The sequence below is a fragment of the Poecilia latipinna genome, unplaced genomic scaffold, assembly GCF_001443285.1.
Source record: "Poecilia latipinna isolate Pla-1442-1.1 unplaced genomic scaffold, P_latipinna-1.0 Scaffold1911, whole genome shotgun sequence".
NCBI classification, from domain to species: Eukaryota; Metazoa; Chordata; class Actinopteri; order Cyprinodontiformes; family Poeciliidae; genus Poecilia; species Poecilia latipinna.
This window is the reverse complement of record NW_015114527.1, coordinates 24,241-50,179: the sequence shown is the minus strand read 5'-3', so window position 1 is coordinate 50,179 and position 25,939 is coordinate 24,241. Positions and strand designations below refer to the sequence as shown.

The following is a 25,939-nucleotide window of genomic DNA, read 5'->3' as shown; positions in this document are numbered from 1 at the left end:
CTCGAGATCCCGACTTATTATCTCGAGATCCCGAGAAACTAAGTCAAGATCTCGAGATCCCGACTTATTATCTCGAGATCCCGAGAAACTAAGTCAAGATCTCGAGATCCCGACTTATTATCTCGAGATCCCGAGAAAATAAGTCGGGATCTCGAGATCTCGAGATAATAAGTCGGGATCTCGAGATCTTGACTTAGTTTCTCGGGATCTCGAGATAATAAGTCGGGATCTCGAGATAATAAGTCGGGATCTCGCGATAATAAGTCGGGATCTCGCGATAATAAGTCGAGATTTCTTTCCTTTTTTTTTTCTCCATGTCCCCTTAGGGGCTCCGTAGATTTTCTCAGCTGTTAGATTCATTTTTTTTTATCTGTGGCAAAAAATCAAATGCCATTTCTCTCGCTAGCGCTAGACTGTTGCATTTATTTTGGTTGTATTTACCCAGAATGCCGTGCGCTGTAGTCCACTTTCTGCTTTTGGCGCGGTCTCCACTTCAACCGAACTGAGACGGAGGTTTGTGGGTTCAGTTTTTGTTCACATCTCCCCAAACAAACTAAACTTCCTACAAACGAACCAGTCTGACCAGCGTTCACCATTTTGTTTTACAGCTTGTATTCATTTGGACTTTGCATTCAGGTCAACTATTGTGCTAACTGGCTAAGCTAACCGTTTGGTTTCGTAACATTTCTGCTCTGCCTTTATTTTCCATCAGGTTGTTATTCTGACCTCGTTGGCTGTTTGCTGTTTACCAATATGGATGTGACACTGAAGGTTATTTCTGCAGACTGTAACCTTCAGCTTTCTATGTAAACAACTAAAATAATGTGGCCGCAGTTTCAAGGTTAGAAAATGATGTATGCGCAAATTATAGCAGTTTTATAAGACGGTTTAAATCACGTTTTATCAGACTCCAACACTGACAGTCTGATTAACTGATACTTGATCTATTGGAAGGTTATCTACTGCAGGTGAGATTCTAATATAGATGTCTGTTTAGAAAACCTTCAAATCTGGAATAAATTCATCTATCCAACAGCAGAAATGATGAAAGCAGAGACGCTGCTGCTGCTCACTGAGGCGTTTAAACACTGAAGGATTCGGATTTAAATGGATTTTCTTAGAAACGAAGCCAGAAAAGTAGATAAAACTCAAAGTAATGAGTCACTTGGCCTTAAGTTAAGGAGGGTTAATTGCTCTTTTTATCACTATTAAATTAACAAATGGAGATAAAAGAAGATGTCTTGAAGTAATTAAAGATGTTACATTTGGAGTCGGTACTGAGGAGAATTCAGGATATTAACTCTATATGTCAAATACAGCTGTAATAATCACAGCTGTACTTGGTCTGATGTTCATCAGATCAAAAGTTTTTATGTTTTTATGTTTCCTGCATAAATAATCAGACGCATCGGCTCATTTTTCCATCTTCCTCCTGGGCAGCAGCAGCTCCTCTCCTCTGTTTTCCGTCCATTAGCTCTCAGATCAGCCTGTTGTTGGCTGTAAAATGTGGACGAGAATATTAACTCGCTCTCTTTCCGTCTTTCCTGTTTCTCTTCGTCCGTCTTCACAGAAAGTCAGCGAGAAAGTCGGAGGAGCAGAAGGAACCAAGCTGGACGATGACTTCAAGGAAATGGAAAAGGTCATTTATCAATAAACGTCCAATAAACCGTTTAAAAGTATCTATAAAGTTCTGAATCAAGAATCTTCTGATTCTGATTTAATGATCAAAAAGCTTTGATAAAGTCAAAAACTGACATGATTCTTTCTTTAAATGAACTGTTTTTTGCGTTTAAAAGTCCTAATTTAATTCTAATGTGCTAAAATATTAAATATCTTTAAATGTCCTGATTTGTAAAACCGATACCAAAGTATCAACATTCCTCATTTTACTTTTTAACTTATTTTTAATGGAGGATTTCTCATAAAATTTCTTCATTCTAGTAAGATATGACTTTATTCTGGTAATATTGTTTTATTTTGACGTTATTGTGTAATATAAAGAGTTTATTTTCAAAATGAAGAAAATAAATAAAAATGGTTCTTTGCTAGAAGCAGAATAAATACTAAAAATTAAAAATGCTCAGTTAAATTCAAATCTTCAGGTTTATATTAAGGCCAGTAATTGTTTTTTTTTTGTTGTTTTTTTACAGTATAAACCTTTTCTTAAAAAACGTATAAACTTTTTTTCTTACTGGCGGCCACACAAAGTTATTCTAAGGACCACTAAAGGCCCACAGGCCACAACTTGGACACCCTGGTTTATAATCCACCAAAATTAAGTCGGTTTATTTTATGTTTTTACTGATAAAAATAATTTATTTTTGTAATAATTGGTTCTGAATTTACTCGTTTGTTCCTCTTTGTCTCCTGCAGAAGGTGGACATCACCAGCAGAGCGGTGCTGGACATCATGACCAAAACCACAGAGTACCTGCAGCCCAACCCAGGTGTGGTTCACACACACACACACACACACGCACACACACACACACACACACACACACTCTCTCTCTCTCTGCTGTATGAAAACATGGCTGACGGTCAGAGCCTGTGCTTCCTGGCAGCATCCAGAGCCAAGCTGAGTATGATCAACACCATGTCGAAGATCCGCGGCCAGGAGAAGGGGCCCGGCTACCCGCAGGCCGAGTCCATCCTGGGAGACGCCATGCTGAAGTTCGGGCGGGATCTGGGAGAAGAGTCCTGCTTTGGTAAGCAGGAATCTGTTCCCTGAACTGGGATTTCCTTCATTACTGGGGAGAAAAACTCTGGAAACTCAGCAGGTTTAAGGCATTGAGGTGTTTTATTTAAACTGAACTAATCCATCTTGTTCAGAGGAGACGAAAACTTTCTGGCTTTATGCCTTAAGTTTACAAAGTTCTGCTCCAAAGAACCACCAGACTTCTGGGAAATTTACTAAATATCAAAACGGACAGATCGTTAATAAATACCCGTCTAATGTTAATTAATTGATTAGAAGTGCAGATTCTGCACGTTTTTATTCCTCCATTTGTGTTTTTACTGCTTCTAAAAGGAGACGAAGCACTTCAATAAACACTCGGCTGTTTTTGTAATGAATTAAAGTTTGTTGGTGTCTGAAAAATGATCTGTTTCCAGAATGAAAATGACACGTTTGTTTTCACTCAGTGGGCAGAAAATCCAGAAATTTTACTAACGTAAGAGTAGAAATACTTCATAACAAAGTAACAAAATGTAACTAGTTACTATGAAACTCTGCCCTCTTTTGACTTGACGGTTCTGTTGTGTTGGTCCAGGCCTGGCGCTGATCGACGCCGGCGAGGCCATGAAGGAGCTCGGCGAGGTGAAGGACGCCCTGGACATGGAGGTCAAGCAGAACTTCATCGACCCGCTGCAGAACCTCCACGACAAAGACCTGAAGGAAATCCAGGTGGGCCGATGGACGAGGAGCCGCCGAACGGCAACCAGAACCGGTTCCGGCTAACGCCTTGTGTCTGATCGCTGCAGCATCATCTGAAGAAAATGGAGGGCCGGCGTCTGGACTTCGACTACAAGAAGAAACGCCAGGGGAAAGTCCAGGACGACGAGATCAAGCAGGCGCTGGAGAAGTTCGACGAGAGCAAAGAGATCGCCGAGCAGAGCATGTTCAACCTGCTGGAGAGCGACGTAAGCAGCATGGCCGCCCTGCTGTTGCTAGGAGACGATTCAGAAAAAATACAAACAGCTTTAAACTGTTTAAATTCCACTTATTTTCACTGTTTTTAGATTATCTGCACTCACTTTAATATTTTATGACTTCTTAGGTTTTTCATCTTCCTTTCATACATATTTTATGGTATAAATAAAAAAAATTTATATTTAGTATTTTATTTTTTAATAATTTTTGTTTCATCTTTTAAATCTTCATTAATTTTATGACATTTTATATTATTTATCTCCTAGCTACTTTATTTTTTTAGTATATTTGTATTTTATCTATTTTACTTTCACACTTTTGATTTTATATTTTAATTTGTAACTCATTTATTTTAAAACATTTTTTAGCACTTTTTATATATATTCCTTTATTTTTTTATTATTCTTTAGGGATTACATTTTATTCATATTTTCTGTTTATGTAATTTTCTAGTTTTCTGTTTTAAATGGATCTTTATTTTCTTTTTTTTTCTTCCTCCTGCAGCGTAATAATTTCTGGTCATTTTAATTGGTATCATGGAGAAACAGATTTTAAACAGTTTTTTTATTTTTGCACAAAATTAGCTTTTTCACATTAAAAAGCTATTAACTCAAATGAGGCAGTAAAAACTGTTTCAAAGTCACAGGAAACTTTTCACATGTTCAATTAAAAATACATTCATATAGTTCATACATCAGAACAACAAACTGTGGCTCTCATTTTAAAAAATCCTCTAAAAACAGAAACTTCATCATAAATTTGAATATTTTTTATTTGTAAACAGTTTCTTCTTCTGTCAGTCCCACATTTTCAGCCACGTCTCTGTTTATCAGAGCAGCAGGAAAAAGACTCAGGCCTGCAGAGCAGAACCAGATTCAGGCCCAGCATGAAGCGGCAGAACCATAACATCCTGTGTGTGTGTGTGTGTGTGTGTGTGTGTGTGTGTGTGTGTGTGCGCGCTCCAGATAGAGCAGGTGAGCCAGCTGGCAGCGCTGGTCCAGGCCCAGTTGGAGTACCACAGCCGCTCCTCAGAAATCCTCCAGCAGCTCTCCAGCAAGATGGAGGACAGGTATCGATCCGTCCTCCCACCTCGGCACAGAAATAAGCCGGTGAAGGCAGACCAGCGCGCTTTCACTGAAACGTTTGCGTTTCCCTGTTCCCAGGATAAAAGAGGTGTCCAGTAAACCCAGGAAGGAGTACACTCCCAAACCCAAGATGACTCTGGAGCTCCTGCCCCCCAGCGAGAGCCACAACGGGGGGATCCACTCGGCCAAATCCCCGGGGAAATCACCAGGTACCCACCCTGCGTCCAACCGGAAAAATAAAGTCACACTGAGGCTTAAATTCAAACCTGTGGATGGAAATTAACCGTAAAACTGGAACAAGGGTTAGAAATGAAGCACATAAAGAAAAATCTGCCATCTTTTTGCCTTTTAACATGGAGAATCTGTAAATGTTTATTGATTTAGTTAAAATAACCTCAATAAAAGTGGCACATTTTCTGCCAATTGGCTGTTTTGTAGCTTTCAATTTTAAGAAAATATGGTGCAGTTGCCAGTTTCTGCCAGCAGGTGGCAGATCCATCCCACCGCCTCATAATTCTGTCTATTGAACAAGAATCAATGTGATCAGAGACTTTACTAATTATAGTTACACTGTCATCTGTATTCAGACTGTAGAAAAATGTCAGATTTATCTTTTTATATTTGCTCAATTACATTTACTTGAGTTATTTTTAGGAATATTTTTACTACACTGTACTGCACTCTTTTGACTTTTGTTTGACTAATTTTATTGTGAAGCATTTCTTCTCTCACTTTTGTATAATTTCTGTTACTCTGCTGACCTCTGGTAATAATGTTTTTATTTATAATATTATGGTGTTCCTCTGTATTTCTGATTGGTGGAGGTGACTTTGACTGGTCCAGTGATCAGCCTGTGTTTTGTCGTCGTCTCTCAGCGCCGATGGACCAGCCCTGCTGTCGAGCGCTCTACGACTTTGAGCCAGAGAACGAGGGCGAGTTGGGCTTCAAGGAGGGCGACATCATCACTCTGACCAATCAGATTGACGAGAACTGGTACGAGGGCATGATCAACGGCCAGTCGGGCTTCTTCCCCATCAACTACGTGGATATCCTGGTGCCGCTGCCCCACTAGTGTCCAGCCGGCCGCCCGGTCCTTCCCTCTTGACCAATCCGGACACCCGTGAAACAGCCTGTATTTGCAGAAACGACAAATCACGCCCTCCTTCTACTTCTTCTTCTTCTTCTGTGCTTCTGTGCAATTCTGCTTTCACTACAACGGACCGAAACGAGAGAGGCGCTGGACAACACAGGACTTTCAAAAAGAGACGATGAGGAGGAGACTGTAGGGTAAGCGGCGCAGCGACGGAGGACTGAAAGAGACGAGAAGACGGAGAGATGTTGGTCTGTTGAAGCATGGTGCTTAGCCTGGCAGCAATGGACACCAACGAGGCTTTGGAGACTTGCGAACAAGGCTCAGTGTATTATGTACGTGCATGTCTGAATGTGTGTTTCAACCTGTCCGTACTCCGTTATGACGAAGCCAGCACAAATTCCTGCTCATCGGTTACCAACCTGACGGCTTTTCCTCATCCCTTTGCTTTGACTTCTTCTGCTTTTCTACAAGTTTTCATTTTTGTTCTCTCCGTCTTACTAGCACTGCCTTTTAGCATGGCTCTGTAGCCTGTAGAGCTACAGCTGTTGTCATTTCTGCCTTTCTGAGTCGGGGTAGATTTTCAGTTCAGTGGTTGGATGCATGGACCAGCCACATCAACGGTTTAGGAGATTAGACCCAGTTTCAGGGTGAATACCAGGTTTAATCCCTTGTTTTGAGTTTATCTGTCTTGAGTTTATCTGTCTTGGATGGAGACTTTAGCAGAGTTTTAGGAGACAGCAGCCATGTTGGATCGGTGAAAGAGAGGAAAACCTTGAGGTTGCCGTGTTCTACAGCGGCTAAAATGAACTGGTAACCATTTGTAGAAAGATTTGCACTGAGCTAAAGAGAAGTTTTGTTTTCTGTCCTCTTAGAGTCACATCTGTTGGTTTTAAAGATGGAGCTGCTTGCGGATTTGTCTAGTTCCCTGCCTTTGCATGCGAGACTGACTCACAGAAACGTTTAACGTTCAGGACTTTGCATTCAGTTCGGATGTAGATCACTGCCTCCCCAAAACGACACATAACTGTTGAAGTAGGAAACAAAATAGTTTACAGAAAGCTTGTCGCCTGCAGCAGTTACAGTTTTCAGTCATTTCACCAACAACCGGTTTGCCATCAGTCAGATTTTAACGTAAAATGAATTTATTAAAATTTGTAGCTTCTTAGGGAGACAAAAAGGCCATTTCTGATCATCTTTATCATATAAAAAATGCCACTTGAAGGAGTCAGACTTTGATTTCTGCATTAATGAGATTTATTTGAACAAGTGAACTCTAAAAACTGTCAATGACCAATTCTGGCCTAAAACATGAACTTGACAAAAACACAATTTCTTCACTAATACATAATTAAATCTTATTTTTATATATAGTTTGATACACTGACCAGTTCCTTTACTATAGCAACTATTACCAGTTTTTTATTTCCTAACGTTATTTGGGTTAAACTTTACAGTTATAACTATTTGCAAGATGTTGCATCACCAAATTCTGTTTTAATGCAACAACCGAACTTATTATGTTTTCACATTGTAGCATATTTAATTTCCCTTTGGGATCAATAAATTATTCTTTAACTGACCTGAACATTATTCATGCAGGTCTTCAGTGGTACAGAACTTCAGAAGGTTATTTTTGAGTCCACATAAACATTAAAACTCCCTCCAGGTTTCCAGCTGGATGGGGAAAATCCTAGAACCTCAATGGTGCTCCGAGAATTTTGTTCTGGTTCTAGAATTTTCAACAGAAAAGATAAAAAATATAGTTTGGGTTTGTTCATAAAACCAGTTTCATTGTTGGTGGTAAATATCGTCCATTCTTGTTCTAGATGATGTATAATTAGACAGGACAGTGGGACTGGAACCACAGCTGCTCGTTTTAGTTCCTGCAGCAGTGGCGCTCTTTTTAATTGGGTTTAAAGGTGTTTGTTACAACCTCATGAAAGAGATTAAGTTGGTAACTGTTGTATATGGCTCTTCAATAATGCAGTAGTTTATCAAGCACTTAAGCTATACTGGTAGTAATAAAAAATACATCAATAAAAAAAACCTTTAGTTCACGTAAATATTTTAGTGAAACATCTGAAATGTTCGGTTTCTGACTTTATGCTAGCTACATGTTTTTAAACATCTAGAGGTTTAAGATTAGTATGTGTTCCAGAAGCCAGTTGAAATTCACATACTGATGAGGCATAGCTGTTTCAATGTTTTGATTTTGCAAAACTGAAAAGGCATTTTTACATTTCTAGGAGTTTTGCTAGCAAAAAATATAAGCGGAGTGCTAAATGTTGTACTTGTGGCTTCCTCTTGTACCGTAGTGCTCTTTATAAATGGCTCCAAATTTACATTAAAACGTTTTTTAATTCCAATATTAAGCATTAATTCTAAATTAAAACTCTGCTCTCCTGGTAATAATTGCATTTAACAAACGATATCAGCAGGAATCTGTGCTAGCAAAGCTAATGCTAACTGGGTAAAGAGTGGCTAATCACACACAACCGTTAGCATCGTATATATTTGTGCTTTAATGAATCAGTGTTGAGCAGAGAACTCATCAGTATTCGCTGGCTAGATACTGAATACCTCATTCAGCAAAGTAAACTAAGTCTTTTGGATTAGATTGTCAGAAGGACATGCTTCATTTATAAGCACTGCTCGCTTTTGTCACGTCTTACTAGTGAAATTATTTTAAATAGGTAATCTAACGTCTGTGGTAACATTTTAAAGTACATGGACTTATTTCCATTAGTAAGGATTTCGATACAAGTAAAAGATCATACTGTCGATGACTTTTGTATTGACTTTTGTATTGAGTTTTAAAACAGACAAGTGAGTATCCTTCATATACTATCCATCTAAATTCAGTTGAAAAATATCGCAAGTATTATTTCTCTCTAAATTTCCAGCTGTTTTAATAATTACAACACAGACTACAGATTTTTGTCTTCGTTGTTCTTCAGCTTTGTGGTTAATTGACAGAAGCAACTATACCTCATTAATGCTTTATCAAATGACATTAAGCCAGTGATGAAAGGATTTAACATGTCATACACTATTTTGGCTGGAGAATAGTGAACTTTGAAGCTGTAGAAACATAAAATAGAGTATTTTAGACATGAATGATAATATTATAAAACTGTAGTGTCAAGCTAACCACAGCGATCTACTGTCAAACAATAAACACCATGGCAATAAATTATGATGCAACAATAAAATGTAACATTTCAATAAGAACTCTATCTATCTATCTATCTATCTATCTATCTATCTATCTATCTATCTATCTATCTATCTATCTATCTATCTATCTATCTATCTATCGATTGGCTAGCTAGCGTGCTAGCTCACTAGCAATCTCTAGTTAAGTCTATCTGTTAGCTAGCTAGCTTGCATGTTAGCTAGCGGTCCCTAGCTAACAGTCTATCTATTGGCTAGTTAGCTTGCGTGCTAGCTAGTTATCTCTAGCTCTAACAGTCTATCTGTTGGCTAGCTAACTTGCATGCTAGCTAGCGATCTCTAGCTGACATTCCAATGTGCGACACCAAAATGAACTTTCTCTGCCACATTCTAGCTAATCCTTAACTGTTGCAGGTTGTTGTAGAAGATGGAGGTTTGGAGCACAATGTATGTTCAGTGTTTTTCTTTTTTATTTTATATTATTTATTTTTTTAGCTTTTTTTCATTGTGTGAACTTCTGTGTTTACAAATCTGATTTTCAGATTCTGTCTGTGGAAAGTTTGTGAGTTGCATGCAACCGAAGCGCTTAATGTGTGCTGTCAAGGATGGCTGTCCAAACACAAAATTAGTAAAAATACAAATAGTGAGACGTCTGTCTCACCAGCTTTCTTTGTGAGCAATTAGCCTATTTTGGAAATTGCTATATAATTGCTCTGTGGGTTGTTATTTTACAGCTTTTAGCCCACTTAGGTCTAAGCATTCCTATTTAAACTACAAAGTGCTTTATGACATTTTTATTTTCTGTTAAATGTCTTAATTTAATTCGGCCCTGCTTTTGTCTGTTTCTGTTTTTCGTCCTTGCCGATTTGCCCTCTATGGCGACATGTATTCTAACCTCAATGAGGGACTTGTTGTACAGTGTTATTCTCCATGTTCGCTATTCACATAAGTGAGTGTCAGACCTCGGCGACTTTACTTGCCTCTGCTTAGTTTTCAGCGTAGTGTGGACTGAAGGATAAAACGTAGCACTTAAACCAAACCTGGTTTCATCTCAGCCTTTCATCGGTTGGAAGCTAGCAAAAACACTCATCTGGGATGATCTTCAAACTATTTAAGAAAGGAAAAAAGCTGAGCATTGATATTAAAATGCAATGCTTTTTCAGTTTGAGTTTAAATTGAGACTTGGTCATCTGCTTTCTTCTGTTAGTTTTTGTGGGGGCATCAAAAGACTTTATCCAATGGAGTTGCCCTTTTTCTGCTTCGATGGCACCAAAAAAGCCATTTTTCTCCTGTAATTTACTTGCATCATCATGACGAAAATTAGTGCAGCGTTCCATTTACTTCAAAGACAGGAACTGTGAGCCCCGAAAGAGCCAAAGAAGAAAAAGAAAAATGTGCTTTAGCAAGATCCTGACTTGTTAGTGCAAGATCCCAGAAAGGTTTTGCAAACCCCTCTGAGTTTCCTTGTGACAACAGACAAAGATTTGCAAGATCAAGAGGAGTGATGAAATCCCACAAAAGTTTCATTAGATCAAGCAAAACTTGAGAAGGATTAATGCAATTAGTGTTTAGTAGTGGACAGCTGTGTTGGCCTAGTCACTGCCCGAGTGTTGTTGCAGTTTGTCTACATTGACAAATGCTTAAATGAAACTCAAACTTATGATTTCTTTGTCTTGTCTCAGGCCTAGACCACATGTAGGTCAATATCTGGTCAAACAAATACATTTTGATGTGTTTTTGCCTTTTTTCCAAACAAAAACTGTTTAATATCACTTAAATGATTATAAAACTCAGGCCCAAGTGGAGATTTGGGAGAACTCTGTATTTGTCTTTGCAACAAATAATACACCAATTTATCCACAAACCTCATTTTACACAATTCCCAATCGACATCGTCTTATTTTAATAACTTTATATTCTAATACACTATTTAAACGTAGTTCAACCCATAAGTCTGTCCACACAAATGAACCTCCTGGCGCCGTGTTTAATTCCTAACAGGAAGTTGGGATTGTTTTGAGACGATCTGATCAGCTGACAGGTTTTAGCTTAGCGTTACACTGCCCCCTATGGGTTTGGCATGCTTAATACAACGCTCTGGGCAGATTTGTTTGGGTTCAACTGGTTGAAAACATATATGAAACTGATCCTGTGTGTACGATATTGTTTTTTGAAACAATGGAGAGTCTTTCCCTTATCTGCCTCTTGAACCCTCATCTTTTTCAGGAACCCGCCAAACTTTTATGGGATCTTCCAAAAAAAAAGAAAAAAACAAGTCAGGATCTCTGAACATGTATGGAATCTCTGAGAACCTTTGAGAAATCTTGCGACCCTTTTTTGGGATCTTATGAAACAAAAATGTCAGAATCTTCCAAAACCCATTTGGGATTTCACAAAAATGGCAAAATATTGGAAAATCTTACAGATGTTGTAAAAATTACTTGGAATTTTGTAAAAGTATGTTGTAAAGTACTTTTGGGGCTCAGTCTGAGAATAACATCTGTCCCAGTTTAACTGGTTTCCAGTAAAACTCAGTCTCTAATCGTTGTCTTCAGTGAGCAGACTGAACGCTAGCAATGCCAACCAACAGCAACAGGCTCTCTACATTTATCTATGACTGTTTTGAAAATAAATACAGTTTTATGTGTGTGTTTTAGCAAATTTTCAACAGTCATAAATGCAGTTGGACAGTTCAATCTGTCACCACATGTCATGCGTGTGGCGGCCATATTGGATCTAAACTGATGTTGCTCAACCTGTGAACCTGCCCTGCTTTCTGGAAATGTTTGCACTATGATTTCTGAGGCATAATAATTTGGCCTTGGTCTGACCTGTGGCTGTGTTACATAATGAAGCTGTACGCCTTGTGGCTGTATTAAAAATGAGATATAAAAAAAACCAGCTCTATGCCTGTGGAACCTGCCATTCTCTGGTGAGCTACTTGTGTGTATGTAAATATATATACACAACTCATTACTATTTATTTAAGTATTGTACATATTCATTTGGTTATTTATTGATTTATTTATTCCAGAGTCCTGTTTATTCGTCAGGCACCTGTGACATTATTTTGATGGTTGTAATCACTTGGGTTTGTGGTGTAGCGGAGAGGAGGAGGTGGTTATTTTCAGGGTCTGTGGGTGGGGTGGAGAAAGAAACCATAGCTGTGATTCTAACTGTTGCTCTCCTCGTATTGGACAGTGATATACTCTAAGACCACTGTATGTATAACTGCTTGTTGTGAAGATGATCTACAGTGATATGACAATAAAGAACTAAAACCACAATAAAAAGCTGTGTATAATGTGTCTAACGTTTATTTTATATACAGAGTCCACATTCAAAATCTGAATTAAAGAGAAAAAAGTGTTTGTTATAGTGTAAAGATTGATGCGTTTTTTAATGCTTGTTTTCCAGAACAACTAGCAAAAGCATCTGAACTTCAAAAATGTTAGATCAGGGTTGATTTTGCTTTTTAGGGTGAATAATGCAAACGAATAAAACGGCGAGTTAATAGAGACCAGAATGGGTAAAATATGACGGCATGTTAGGGTCATTGTAGAAGAAGGAATACATTTCCGTCAAAATATCACTGAATTTTTCAAGAAAAGACAAAAAACTTTTTTTTTTTTTATTGCAACTTTTCAAACTCAAACTGCCATGTTTTCTCCTCTTTTTTTACTGGAAAATGTCTTAGATTAATCTAAAAATTGCAGAGTTTTTTTGTAAAATGTGTGAATATTTTCACTGTAAAATGAATTCCTGATTGATTTTAATATACACACATCCACTAGAGACGCTAGAAATCAATGTTTCCTTCATGTTGCCGTTTCCCTCCGTTTTTCTATATGTGATATGTTCAGGTGCTTCAAGAGAAGCTCTGAATCTGTTGCGAAAAGAATGGGGGGAAAAAAATGAAACTTCTTTTTTTTAACTGACGGCTTGAAGCAATATTTGTGCTGTAATTTTCTAAAACATCCCACCAACTAGTTTAGGAAGTCATTTAACTCGAGTTACACGTGTTCATTTTGCTGTTTGTCGTTTAAAATAGCCAAATTTCTGTTGGTACTTGAAAGCAACAACGCCTTGACCCACTTTCACACACGCTACGTAAACGTTGTGTTTCTGTATCGCTTTATGATATGAAAGCAGCGCACTTCCGGAAACTATGTTTGCCTTTTCAAAATAAATGTAAAACGCTAAACATACTTTGGAGATTATTCCATAAATACGAGGCTTTTATTTTGCTTATATATGGAACAAACTGATATATATTTCAATTATGAGTTAGAATGTAAAATAAGTAAAGTTAATGGTCAGCGCCTCTACTGTACCGCCTCAGACTTTTATTGTTGTGGTCTTCGCTGGAAGTTCTTTGTGCTAGCGGTAGCTAACTTCACTCTGTTTCCGCGTGTTGATGCTGAAGAGAGGATCGTGTAGAAACGAGTGTTTTGCATCGCAGAGAGTCAGAAGTAGAGAAAAATGGACATGAAGAAGAGGGTTTCTTTAGAGTTGAGGCACCGGTCTCCAGCGGAGGTGAGAGTCCCGGGTTTTTAACTATTTAACTGCGGTGTGAATTCAACCGGCAGCGGGAGGGGGAGGAGGAGAGGTGGTGGAGCACATGGCAGCTGGATCCGCAGCTTCACCAAACTACAAACTTATTTATTTATGTCTTCAAGTCAAAGTTATTCTAAAATAACAGATAAATTTAAAATTTTTGGAGGTAAATTTATTCCCTGTTGTTCACGCTACTGTTTGTCTAATGCGAGTATAAACTTGTGCTGGTGACGCTGAAGTTAGCGTCCGTTTTGGAACTTTAGTAAAGGGATAATTTTGAGGAGTTTGGACTATTTTTATTGAATTATGGACCAAATTATAAAATCCTTAGACTGCTAATACCTAGACTTTGTTATTCTAAACTGAACAGTATTTTTTAATACAGTTAGTTATTTGTGAAACATTCGTTTTAATGTGAAACTAAAACTTGCGTTTTAGTACCCATTTCTTTATCTTTAATATTGTAGTATAAACTGCAACAATTATGCCAGTCTAGCCCGATCTGAATAGTTACACACTAAATATACATTCTTAAAAACAGACATTTATTTGTGAAATTTATAAGTATCTGTTGTAATTTTTTTAATTTCACAAATCAATTTAAGACAACAAATAAAACAAAAGTTTTTAAGAATATTTGTAATGTGTAAATTACCCAATCAAACTTTAAACTTTGCAATTATAAACGATGTATGATGATTCAAAATCTTGAACTAGTGAAATACCCCTTTACTGTAGCTCTGAATCGGATACCAACTTCAGCCTCACACATCCGCGTTTGTTTCGTGGGCCTGACTAATATCTGGAACTACATTACTACGCAGCTGCATTTGACTCCGTTAATATAAAGAAATGTTTACAGCAAATTATTAAAGTAGCTTTACATTTTAATATTTTAATCCGTGGAAGTTATTAAATATGTTTATAAACCAATAACTATGTGTTGTTTGAATATTACGACGTATTATAATTTAAACTCGGCAGGAAATGAGTTTTGAATGTTAATCTTTGTACATTAAATAAAATTAAAATAGAAAGGTAAGTTTTAAATATTAATTTTTGAGTTTGCCTACACTAAACTTTGTGCCCTTTGTGTGTATTGTTACGTTTTTTTCCTTTAATAGCTGCCTGTACCAACGCTGTGTCAGAAGGTAGTCGGAGCCCATAGCTGTAACGTGCCGTTAAGTGCGCGCTAATGCTAGCTTGAAGCTAAAGTAGCCTAACGGTAATTCATTGCGCTCTGCCCGATGTGTTATTCATGTTAGTTAAAATTCTCAGGTTCAACATTAAACTTAAAAGAACAATATTGGGATTTTCTTTTTAGCGTTTATGGAGGTTAAAAAGAAGCATTGCGACGGTTAGCAGATATGAGACCCACGTGACGCCGCTCGTGCGTCGGGAGTTTACAAACAGAAGAGGAGGTTGGGTTCCAATAAAGACCTGGTCAGGACCCGTTCCAATTATAAAACTGGTCAGGACCCGTTCCAATTATAAAACTGGTCAGGACCCGTTCCAATTATAAAACTGATAAGGAAACCTTTCCATTTATAAAACTGATAAGGAAACCTTTCCATTTATAAAACTGATAAGGAAACCTTTCCATTTATTAAACTAATCAGGAAATCTTTTCAATTATAAAACTGATCAGGAATTATAAAACTGCTAACTGGTCCCTTTTATTTATAAAACTGCTATTTTCCAGTCTAAGATTGATGAGGGGTGCTTTCCATTTAGATTGAAGTGAAATATATTTTACAACCATTACAGACTAATTTTCATCCAGCAGAGCTAACTGTAGCTTGGTCCACAGGCGAGCCAACAATAGATGTGTAAATCATTAATTAGCAAGTAGTTAGCGTGTCTGGAATGTGCACTGTCTGGGGGGTAAGAGGTTGATGTATGAGGCAGTAACCAAGGCATCAGACAGTCGTTGAAAAGAGATGTTCCCCTTTTCAAATTTAAACCCTGGAATTAAAATGCATTTATGTTGCGTTGCAGAGCTTTACATGTAAATAAAATCCCTCCACACCTGAGAATAAAGTCCTGCTGAGTGATCAAATCACTGTTTACATGCTAATAAATGCACAAAGAAGCACAGTCTAGCTGCTAATTTGTTGTGGGCTGGACACACACAAGACATCAACAGGTCTACTGGTGTTTCTGTAGCATTTAGGAGCTTTAATTACTATATTATTCAGACATGAGCATGGCTGGGATTCACTTAAAAACTCAGGTTGAGCTAAGCTAAAGATTTCTACCAATAAAAAGAGGAAACATCGAATAGCTTTCTAGTTATTATTGCAGGCATGTTGTTCTTTTCATAGAGATTATATGTGTTTTGCATGTGTTGGTGTTTATCACAGTGGACACACGTAGCTTTTAAAAACATAATTTAAATAGTCACCTGATGTCCACCAATAAATTTATGAGATAATCTGATGTATAAAATCCTCCGAATACTATAGAAGTGAAAGTACTTTTCAGTTCAAGCCACTTGTATCTTTTGTTGAATTTTGAATCCTACTGTTGTTATAGATATGTTAATTTTTGTTCCTCCATTAAAATATTACAATAATTTTATACTCTAGTATTAGCTGGAAGCTTCTGCAACTGGCTGATCATCTGTTGCGCCCTCTGGTGGCCACTTTAAGCACGTTGGCTCAAATCGTAAAATATTTTTAAAAACTTTAGCTTATAAAGTAAAAACGTTATAATAGAGATTATTACTGTACATTAGGACAATAAATTGATTATTAATTTGGTGATTCCATGATTCAAAATAGATACATTTCGAATGCACTGATTTGACATTTTCGAGCCGATGCCGATATTGATACCGCAGTTATGGCTGATATTTCCTGATATTACATTTACTTTTCCCTCCCCTCAGGTGCAGGAGCTGGTCCTGGACAACTGCCGCTCCAGTGAGGGAAAGATCGAAGGAATCACAGAGGAGTTCTCCAACCTGGAACTGCTCAGCCTGATCAACGTCGGACTGACCAGCGTAGCGGACATCCCCAAACTGGACAAGCTCAAAAAGGTGAAATCTATTCAGAATCCTCTGGCAACAATAAGCTGATGTTTCTGCAGAGTGTAACTTATAAATGCTGAAACTGTCACTGTGTCGTAACACAAGACAGATGATCTGTGGGAAAAAAACGAGCTCCTCCACCTTCACTCAGTGCTAACGGGAAACAACCAATCAGAGCCAGGAGGCGGGTCTTAGTGCTGTCAATCACCCCTACTCTGTTACGCTGCAGCTAGCAGAGAATGAATCATCAGTGATGGCATAAATCTAAAAAAAAATCTCAAATTTTGAAGTTTGAAAAGTCAAAAAATTGCTAGAGGAAAAGCTGGTTTCTAGACAAAACGTGAACATTTCTGAGTTCAAAACTTCTAAATTTCTATTTTTGAATTTTTTTTTACTTTTGAAACATTTAAAAAAAAATTTAATAAAAAAAAGTTCTGAGGTTAATCTAAACAAATTCTAGAAAACTTAAAATTTTTAGTTTAAAAAGTCACAAATTTTCTAGAAAAAAATTCTGAGATTAATCTAAAATATTTTTGAGAAAAAAACTCAAATTATGGACTAGAAAACAAGAGTGAGGAGAGCCGAACCGTAACGGTTAGTTGTTTCTCTGCCAACTGCACATTTAAGGGCGAGTACACAAGGTTGATTGACAGCACTAAGCCCCTCCTTCTGGCTTTGGTTGGTTTGTTTTTCACCGGTTCTCATAAACATGTTTTTATAAAAGTTACACGCTGCAGTTTTAAATGATCTGTTGATCATTTAAAACTGTTGTGATGTTCTCAACATCACAACATTTGTTGTGATGTTGAGAACATTTTACTGCTGCAGAGTCGCTTTAAATCCCACTAAATGCTTTAATTTCACCCCCCTCTGTGTCTGTAGCTGGAGCTGAGTGATAACAGGATATCAGGCGGTCTGGAGGTTCTGGCAGAGCGGCTTGTCAATCTGACACACCTCAACTTGAGCGGGAACAAGTTCAAAGACATCAGCACGCTGGAGCCGCTGGTAGGTCTGAAATGAGACGCCAACACCTCCGATTTGGTTGGTTAACGACGGACACGACGCCTGCTGGCTGGGTTAGCTTACAGTCGACCTTTAAACTGGAATATTGAAGCAGTAACGACTTAAACATATAATCTGACTTTTTTTGTTGTTGTCTGGCTTTCTTTTCTAAGAAAATAAATTACAAATGACAGAAAGTACTTTGTATTAGCGGCAGGCTGCAATTATTTTTAATTGTTTAATTACTGGGAATATATTCATAATATTAGCTGAATGAAGACAGTTTAGTTTTTTGTTTTAAATATCTGACGTAGAGCAATCCTCCCCCAATCATTCCAGGGGTTTTTTCAGCAACTGACCAATCAGCATTCCAAGTACAGAACTCCGACAATATTGACAGCATCTATCATAGAAAACACGCTGAGGTCAGAGAGATTTTGAGGAAAAATAATAGATAATCACGGTCTAAGTTGTCGGTGGGTAATAACCGATCCTGACAGCCGTTACCCAGAACGTGTAGAGGGCAGAATACAATTTATTACATTTCCAAAACCAAAAAGGAGCCTGGAATAACACAAGAAATCGATCTTGGAGTGCAGCCCACCTCACGTCCAGATGAATGAAACTGATGGACGGAAACTACCAAGTTAGTCAGCACCACAAAGGTAACCGGTTGAAAACCGGTTACCTTTATAACGACACTTACTGATGGCGCCATGCTAACGACTCACTGCTCCATGCTAAATACTCACGGCTCCGTCCTAACAACACGGCTCCGTGCTAACGACTCCCTACTAACGACTCACGGCTCCCTGCTAACGACTCACTGCTAACGACTCACGGCTCTGTGCTAACGACTCACTGCTAACGACTCATGGCTCTCTGCTAATGACTCCCTGCTAACGACTCACGGCTCTGTGCTAACGACTCACGGCTCCGTGCTAACGACTCACTGCTAACGACTCACGGCTGACGGCTCACGGCTGACGGCTCAAGACTCCTTACAAACGGCACAGGCTCCGTACTAACAACGCATGACTGACGGCTAAGTCAAATAAACACAACTCAGTTAAATTAAAGCAATGCTAAACATCTAATCATTTCCAGATCAATAAGTGAAGGTAATTATGCTGGATTTTATGCGTGTATATTCCAACGGTAGCTCTTTGGCAGCATGAAAACAGACTGCGCTAACTGGCACCGTTTCATGCTACTGTTTATTTCTAAGCATTTTTCTGAAGGCAGATTTTCACAAGCCAGTATTATTTACACCCATTTTGTCCCACAGCGTTCACTCTCACAACCAACCAGACTTTGTGTCCCTCATTTGTCCTCCTGGGCTTTATCGTTGATTTCTCCATTTATTGTCCAGCCTTAGCCTGGCCCTTATATTTAAAACAAGATGGCCGCCCTGGTCGTACTGACAAAACGATGGAACAAAGGAGGGAATTGGTGAAAAAAAATTCAGATTCTCCAAAAATGTAATTTTCAAAAGCCAAAAATGAGATGATTGATTTATGAGCTAGCTCTATTCTGACGGTAGAGTTGGTGAGTAGTTATGAAGCGGAGGGAACCGGTTCTGTTCCTGGTTCTGCTCCGGTCCAGGCGGCTGAACGGTTGTTGTTTTTTTTTTTTTGTTTGGCCGCTGCAGAAGAAACTTCCTCAGCTGAAGAGTTTGGACCTGTTCAACTGCGAGGTGACCAACCTGGGCGACTACCGGGACTCCATCTTCTCGCTGCTGCCTCAGCTCACCTACCTGGACGGCTACGACGCCGACGACTGCGAGGCGTCCGACTCGGACGGCGAGGCCGACGCCGTCGATGATGAAGGTCTGCAGTGGTGCCAGAGCCCAACGAACGGTTCGCCGTGTTTGATGTTAATCTGAGCCTTCTTTGTCCTAGAAGGAGAGTCGGAGGAGTTCTGGGAGGAGGAAGAGGACGATGATGAAGATGTGGTGGCGGAAGAGGACGATGACGACAGCGGTGATGATGAGGTTAGCTTCCTGCTTCATCTCCACATCTTCATCACGTTGGTCATCACACTAACATGCTGGTGTTTTTGGCAGGACGGTGGGGTGAACGGAGAGGTGGACAGTGAGGAAGATGACGAGGATGATGACGAGGATGACGAGGAAGATGATGGTGAGTAGCTGGGCTCTTCTTCTGGTTTAACCTCCAGTCTAAGCTAAAAACGTGATTTTCTTTTTAATATGCCTTAAAAAAAACTTTTCAAACCCCTTAAAAATCTGGAAATATTCAACCCTCTAAAATAATACATGCTGGTCCAATTAATGACAGAGTTTCTTATATTTAAGGCCTTAAAATGTCTTAAATTCATTACAAAAATGTTAGCCTTAAGTACTTTGGTCACAGGTCTTACATTTTATTGTGGCAGGAATATTTAACCTTCTTTGTTGTTTTTTTTTCTTTTTCCTTGAAGGCAAATTGCTTTCTGTAATTTGAGGCAGTTGCTAACTAGCTACTAATGTACATTTGCTAGCGAACTTTCTTTTTTTTTTGCATCTATTATGGGTGCAAACTGCAAAGTTTCTGCTGCCAGCCCATAGTTGCACCCAATCATCTCCGATATTTAGTTTTTCTTAAATTTTATTCAAACTGGCATTAAAAAGGTCTTAAATTCATGTATCTGTGATTAAGGCCTTAAAAAGTCTTAAATTAATTTTAAAACCATAACTTGACCTTATATGCTTTAGTCACCAGTGTTAAATTTTGTTGTGGCAGGAATATTTAATCTCATGTGTAGTTGTGTGTTTTTCTTGTGGTTCTTTTCTGTCAGGCAAATGTTTGAGTTGCACACAAACATTTGCTAATAGCTGCTAATCTGTCCTTGCTAGCTAGCTAGCTTTTATGCATTTAAAAAAAAAAATTTATTCAAACTTTATTGAAAAAGTCTTAAACGTCTTAAATTTGACTTTCTGAAACCTGCAGATGCCTTTAATTAGTATATAGTTAAGTTCAACGGGTAATTTTTCCATCCACAGACGAGGATTCGTCTCCGGTAAAGGGACAGAAGAGGAAGAGAGACCCGGAAGATGAAGATGATGAAGATGATGAGTGAACCTCCCACTGTTTCCATCAGCCAACACCAGCTCTGCTTCCACTCCCACTGGGCTGCATCCCATCCGTTAATCCTCCAAAACCAAAATAACTTTCTCCTCCGAGCTTCACGTTTAAATTTTATCAACAATCCGCTCCTCAGATTCTTCCTACGTTTTTTTGTAGATTTCTTATAAACTCAGGAATAAAATGTAAAAACTCAAAAGTTAGAAGACATTTATAAACATTTTCTTTCCTCTTAAAATATGGGATTTCCTCCCTTTTTTATTTTTATTTTGTCATATTTATACAATCGTCACTTTTTTCAGGAGCTGAAGGTGAAAATTGACCAGATTTAATTTTTACCACTTTAGTTTCTTTCTCCAAATACGTCCGACTATATTTTACCAATAGCAACACAAAGATCGTAGTATCTTCACAGAAAACATGAAATCTGACATTTTCCTCTTCAAAACATCTGCAGTTATAAAATAAAGCCTCAGTTGAATTAACGTTTCGTTGGTCGATTCCATCAGAAGCCGTTTGTGTGATGATGTAAAATAAGATGTGAAATGATTAAGTTCAGGTCGGTGGATGCAGGTTTTTGTATTTTTGAGGTTTGAGTCTTGTTTTTTTTCCCCCTTTGACCTTTGACCCGATCTGTCGTCCCGGTTCCCCGCAGCCAGCTGCGCTCAGGGCAAACTGTGTTTTGTTTTACTTTTTTTCTGCCAGCAGAGCTTTTTAAAAAATCTATTTTTTCAGAGAAAGTTTTGTTTACTTTTGTATGGCTGTCTCGGGACGCTGCCTCTCTCTCTTCTTCCTCTCTTTCTCTCCCCTTCTGCCTCAGAGTTCGTTTCCAGAGAGATCCATCACTGTCGCAGCGAAGCCATGAGGTTGTTTGCTTGTTTTTTTATTTTTTATTTTTTTTATTACTTTCTGTAAGTTAAAAATGAGAAATCATACAAAAGGACTCTGTAAATAAAATCTTAACATTTTCCTCCTGGTGTCTCTTCATGTCTTCATTCTGAATTCACAGTTTAGACAAAAAACTCCTAATAAAAATGTTTCTGGTAAACTTTTATTGGTAAATTTCTACACCAAAGTTGTGTTTAACAGTGACAGTCTACTAAAATATAGTTTATTCCACTAAAGAGGAAAAAAATTAAGTTCTTCAAAAAATTTCAGAAATTTTCTAGAAAAAAACTACATGAGTTTAAAGATTTGCAAGAAAAAAACTTTTCATATCTTTTTGTCAAATTTCTGAGTTTAATCTAAAAAGTCAAATTTTCTAGAAAAATGGGAATTTTAGTTTCAAAAGCTGAAAATTTTCAGTTTGAAACAGGAATTTACCCCCAGAAATTATCAAATTTCTTAATCTAAAAAAAATTCTAGAATAAACCTAAAAGGTCTGAGTTTCAAAAGTTAAAAATTTGTCATGTGAAAATCTTAAAATTTGAGATTTTTGAGTTTTTAAACTCAGAAATTTCCTTTTTTCTAGAAAAATACAACAATCTGAATTAATGAATTACATTTAATTTCCCTTTGGGATCAAAAAGGTATTTTTTGAATTGAAGATTTTTTGGTGGGAATCTATTTTACTATGAAATGACCCTCGTGTTGTATGTATTATAAGAAGCTACGGAATAAATTTTCTGCAACTTCTAGTTGTGACGTTTGTCCACAAGGGGGCAACAAATCAACGTTTTTAGCACGAAATGAATTTATTTCTCTCAGATGAGCCTCAGCTTTCACTGAATGATGTTTATAGTTGCTCAGCTTTACCCAAAGATTGTTTCTAATATTTACTGTAAATAAGTTTGTACTTTGCACAATGCTGTGAAAATGTTGGAAATTTTCAGGATTCGTCACCAAGATGTGACTTTGTTGCATTAGAAAACTTCCAGAGTGAAGAGTCCTCAGTTTTTAACATTTAGTACAAACATACATTAAATACTGATCTTTTCTACCTATTCATTTCATTTAATTATCAAGTTTTAATTTTATTTCCACTGTTTTATGTAGATAAATTAAACAGTTCTTTGTTTCCGGAGCAAAAATGAAGCAACTTCCATGTTGTTGGGGTGAGTAATGTGATCAGAAGGTGGCCCTCAGGTTGCTCCGGTTCTTTAAATCCAGCTCCAGTTTAGCGATTCTCACCTGCAGGATGGAAACAACCAGTCAATCGATTCACTCAAAGTTTGTCCTTTTTATAAAGGGCCTAAACTTTGTGTAGATCGCTGCTGGACCTACAAAAATAGCTTCTTGTGATCAAAGATCAATTATTAACAAACTGATACTATTTAATATGCAACTAAATGGTAAATTAATCAAAAGTTGCTATTTCTGTCCTTACATAACTTCTCTAAATTTAATGTCAACCAGTAAACACTGAAACAAATTTCTGTTTGCTGCAATAGAAAAGCTAATGCAAAAACATTAGCTTACCTCGCTAAGTTAGCATGTTTCGGAATGACATTTTAGAACAAATATTTAGTCCTGGTTAGCATGTTAGTAAATTATTAAAATTATTCATGATCATTTGAGTGCTTTTAGTTAATCCTGTCTAATTCAAATGTTCATGTGGGACAAAATTGTACTTTTGGAATCAAAACAAATTGTTTTACATATATTCATACGCTAATCAAGTTCTGCTAATACTAGTTTAAGTTAGTTAGTTAAACTAGCAATTAAAAAAAAATTAGTAAGCTAAAGTTGTGTAAAAGTATTAGTTTCTAGGACTTGATGTTATGGTAACTGTAACAAAAACCATAGTTTGCCTTTCTTGTATTTTGTAAGATTTACTGTTAATGCTATTTTTATTTTTTTTTACTTTTTAATTATTTAGTTTTTTCATACAATGAGTTGGCCTTCAAACATTTTTGACCAAGAAAAATCACATTTTCTTAACCTGTCAAACAAAATGCAGACAAACTTAAAGTGAAACGTCATCATTTTCATCCGTGTTTATAAACTATAAACCATTTTCTGTTTTTGAGCCGACCTCTTTCTGATGCAGCTCCTCCTTCAAGCCTCTGATCTCGTCTTGTTGTTTGTAAAATGCCTGCAGGAGCTGAAGCAGAGAGTCTGTCATTCTGAGTTTAAGGAAAGTCTTTATTATGAATCTGCGGTTCTGTCGGACCTCGCTCTCGGTTGTCGGCGGCGGTTTCTCGGCCGGTTCGCGGCAGTGAGGCGTGCAGCGGTACGACCACAGCGGACTCTCCGTCTCATCCGGCTGCCAGCCCGACAGGTCGCTCAGCTCTCTGGGGTATTTGGCGTCCTGATAGGCCAGCTGCTCCTCCAGGAAAGCCTGAAAACAAGAAAACAAAACCAAGTGGAGACGTTTACACAACCAGAAATTAAAGTTATCTCAATTGTTTTTATCGATTAATCAGATTTTTGGGTTTTTAAAGATTACATTTTTGGACAATCTGGATTTTTTTCCTTTGGTTTCCATAGTTCAGGTTGATGTGGGCGCTCCACGGCGGCCATCTTGTTTTACAGCTTCTGTTTAACTGGACTTTGAATTCAGGTCAAAAAGGCGACNAAATATAGATGACAATAAAGATGTTTTTTTTTTTTTATGAGAATAAATTCATAATATTACAACTTTATCCAAATAATGTTGATTTTATTCTAAACATACTATAACTTTATTCTCGTAATACTATGACCTTTTTCTTGTAATATTCTCATACAACTTTGTTCTCATAATATCATGATTTTATTCTCATATTCTCTTGTTCAACTTTATTCTCATCACTGTATTTTTCTCAGCATGGCCCTGATGCTCCGTCCTACACCTCTCTGTGTCTTGTGGCTAAACGTATCACACCTTTTCCATAAAGTCCAGGTTTGTGTTTGTCTGGAACCTGACGGCGCTCAGCTGCTTCAACTGGTTTTTATCCGCAGGAATTTCAGCGTACGGATTTTCCACATGAGCCTCCGGCCTCAAGGACATCAGCACCGGGCCTGAAGAGGAGAAGAGAGCCCTGCTAGCCGCGGATATGACCCTGACCGTCTGTAACCACTGGGATGTTTGTGAGGGTTAAATACCCCTGTTGATGCCCAGCAGCCACTCCTGAGCCGTTAAAGCTGCCTGGTTTCCAGCCGTCATCGGATACAAATCCTCCTGGAAAACCTCAGACTGGAACAGAAAACCTCGCCTCATCAGCTGCTGTCACCAATAACAACGAAACAACGGGATGATCAATACCTGTTTGCGCGGTATGACCATCGACAGAGGCTCTACCAGGTCTTTGACGGCAATCAGCCGATAAAAGCGGAAAATCTCACACGCTCTCACATCCAGGCCGCGTTTCGGCATCACACCTGAAATCACAACAGAAATCAGAAATGTTTCCCAGCAGATTTAATCTGAGCTCTTCCATTGTTAACTATCACTGCTTTAACATCATCAAGCGCTACTTTTCAGAACGTGTCCAAAGGGTGGCCCGGGGGCCATTTGTGGCCCTTGAAATGGTTTTAGAGCTAAAGCTAAACCAAAGTTAGCATTGAATTGGTTAGCAAGAGTCCTGAATATTTACTCATTGTTTAGTGTTTCATAATCCAATATGACATTGTTTTTGTTTTGTATTGCCCAATCTCTGTATCCTGGCTCCTTTTAGGAGATCAAACTAATTAGTCTGTCCCCAATTTTTACTTTCACTATATTCAAAATCTACGTAGGCTTCTCTATGTTCAGCACTTTCTCCAACCGAACTTGTTTTCTCCATTTTAAGTGATTTAAATAGTTGTGTTGAGTGTGATAAACCAACCCAGGCCTTTCTGTGGCAGCAGCGACCTGTACTCCATCAGGAAGCTGATGTAGGGTTTCTCAGAGCTCAGCTCGTAGTATCTGATGTTCCCGTCGCCCTAAAACACAACAACAACGTTAATACCAAAAATCAATGCTGCTGTTTTTAATACTAAAGTATTTAGAGGCAAATACTATCTGAAACCAATCAGAAGTACTGATTGCCAATCTAGACCAAAAACCTTATAAACATCACAGGAATTACACTGAACCAACAATTGGTAAATAACACTTTACTGAACTAGGAAAACGTTTTAGTGTTCAGACCCGACATGTTCCAGTAGTTATTCTGGATTTAATTAGCATTTTTCAAACCTTTCCAGCCAAGTAGAGCATCTGTGTATCAGGGTCGTAGAACGGGAAGAGAACTCCTGCAGATCCGTCCAGATCTTCTTCATACAGAGGCTCCGATAAATCATCCTGCATAGAAAAGGTCAAAAAGATGTTTTAGGTTTAAACCACATGTGTCAAACTCAA

General features: G+C 38.0%; 3 protein-coding genes across 4 annotated transcripts in view; 2 read left to right on the top strand and 1 right to left on the bottom strand.

Moving 5' to 3' along the window:
• The window catches only part of LOC106935114 (endophilin-A1-like), a 32,884-nt gene extending 20,991 nt beyond the window's left edge, over positions 1-11,893 (top strand). Inside the window, exons 2-9 of the mRNA XM_015015425.1 lie at positions 1,571-1,639; positions 2,374-2,446; positions 2,564-2,707; positions 3,272-3,405; positions 3,483-3,641; positions 4,617-4,720; positions 4,815-4,945; positions 5,612-11,893. Of these exons, the coding sequence (XP_014870911.1) occupies positions 1,571-1,639; positions 2,374-2,446; positions 2,564-2,707; positions 3,272-3,405; positions 3,483-3,641; positions 4,617-4,720; positions 4,815-4,945; positions 5,612-5,808 (1,011 nt within the window). The 3' untranslated portion in view covers positions 5,809-11,893. The remainder of the gene's footprint in view (positions 1-1,570; positions 1,640-2,373; positions 2,447-2,563; positions 2,708-3,271; positions 3,406-3,482; positions 3,642-4,616; positions 4,721-4,814; positions 4,946-5,611) is intronic.
• Positions 11,894-13,366: 1,473 nt separating this feature from the next.
• Positions 13,367-21,161, top strand: LOC106935115 (acidic leucine-rich nuclear phosphoprotein 32 family member B-like). Of its 2 annotated transcripts, none has more exons than XM_015015428.1 (7): positions 13,367-13,539; positions 16,451-16,600; positions 17,474-17,596; positions 19,245-19,422; positions 19,498-19,586; positions 19,659-19,734; positions 20,595-21,161. In XM_015015428.1, the coding sequence occupies exons 1-7, from the start codon at positions 13,486-13,488 to the stop codon at positions 20,669-20,671; spliced, it is 747 nt and encodes a 248-aa protein (XP_014870914.1). In that variant the 5' UTR covers positions 13,367-13,485; the 3' UTR covers positions 20,672-21,161. The 2 variants fall into 2 exon arrangements, with proteins under 2 accessions (XP_014870914.1, XP_014870912.1); XM_015015426.1 differs by having other exon boundaries at positions 19,495-19,586.
• A 1,188-nt stretch (positions 21,162-22,349) lies between these two features.
• Positions 22,350-25,939, bottom strand: part of LOC106935116 (coronin-2A-like) — a 14,807-nt gene continuing 11,217 nt past the window's right edge. Inside the window, exons 7-14 of the mRNA XM_015015429.1 lie at positions 25,778-25,882; positions 25,425-25,521; positions 24,863-24,978; positions 24,703-24,793; positions 24,482-24,618; positions 23,789-23,956; positions 23,651-23,719; positions 22,350-22,806 (exon numbers count right to left, since the gene is read on the bottom strand). Of these exons, the coding sequence (XP_014870915.1) occupies positions 22,744-22,806; positions 23,651-23,719; positions 23,789-23,956; positions 24,482-24,618; positions 24,703-24,793; positions 24,863-24,978; positions 25,425-25,521; positions 25,778-25,882 (846 nt within the window). The 3' untranslated portion in view covers positions 22,350-22,743. The remainder of the gene's footprint in view (positions 22,807-23,650; positions 23,720-23,788; positions 23,957-24,481; positions 24,619-24,702; positions 24,794-24,862; positions 24,979-25,424; positions 25,522-25,777; positions 25,883-25,939) is intronic.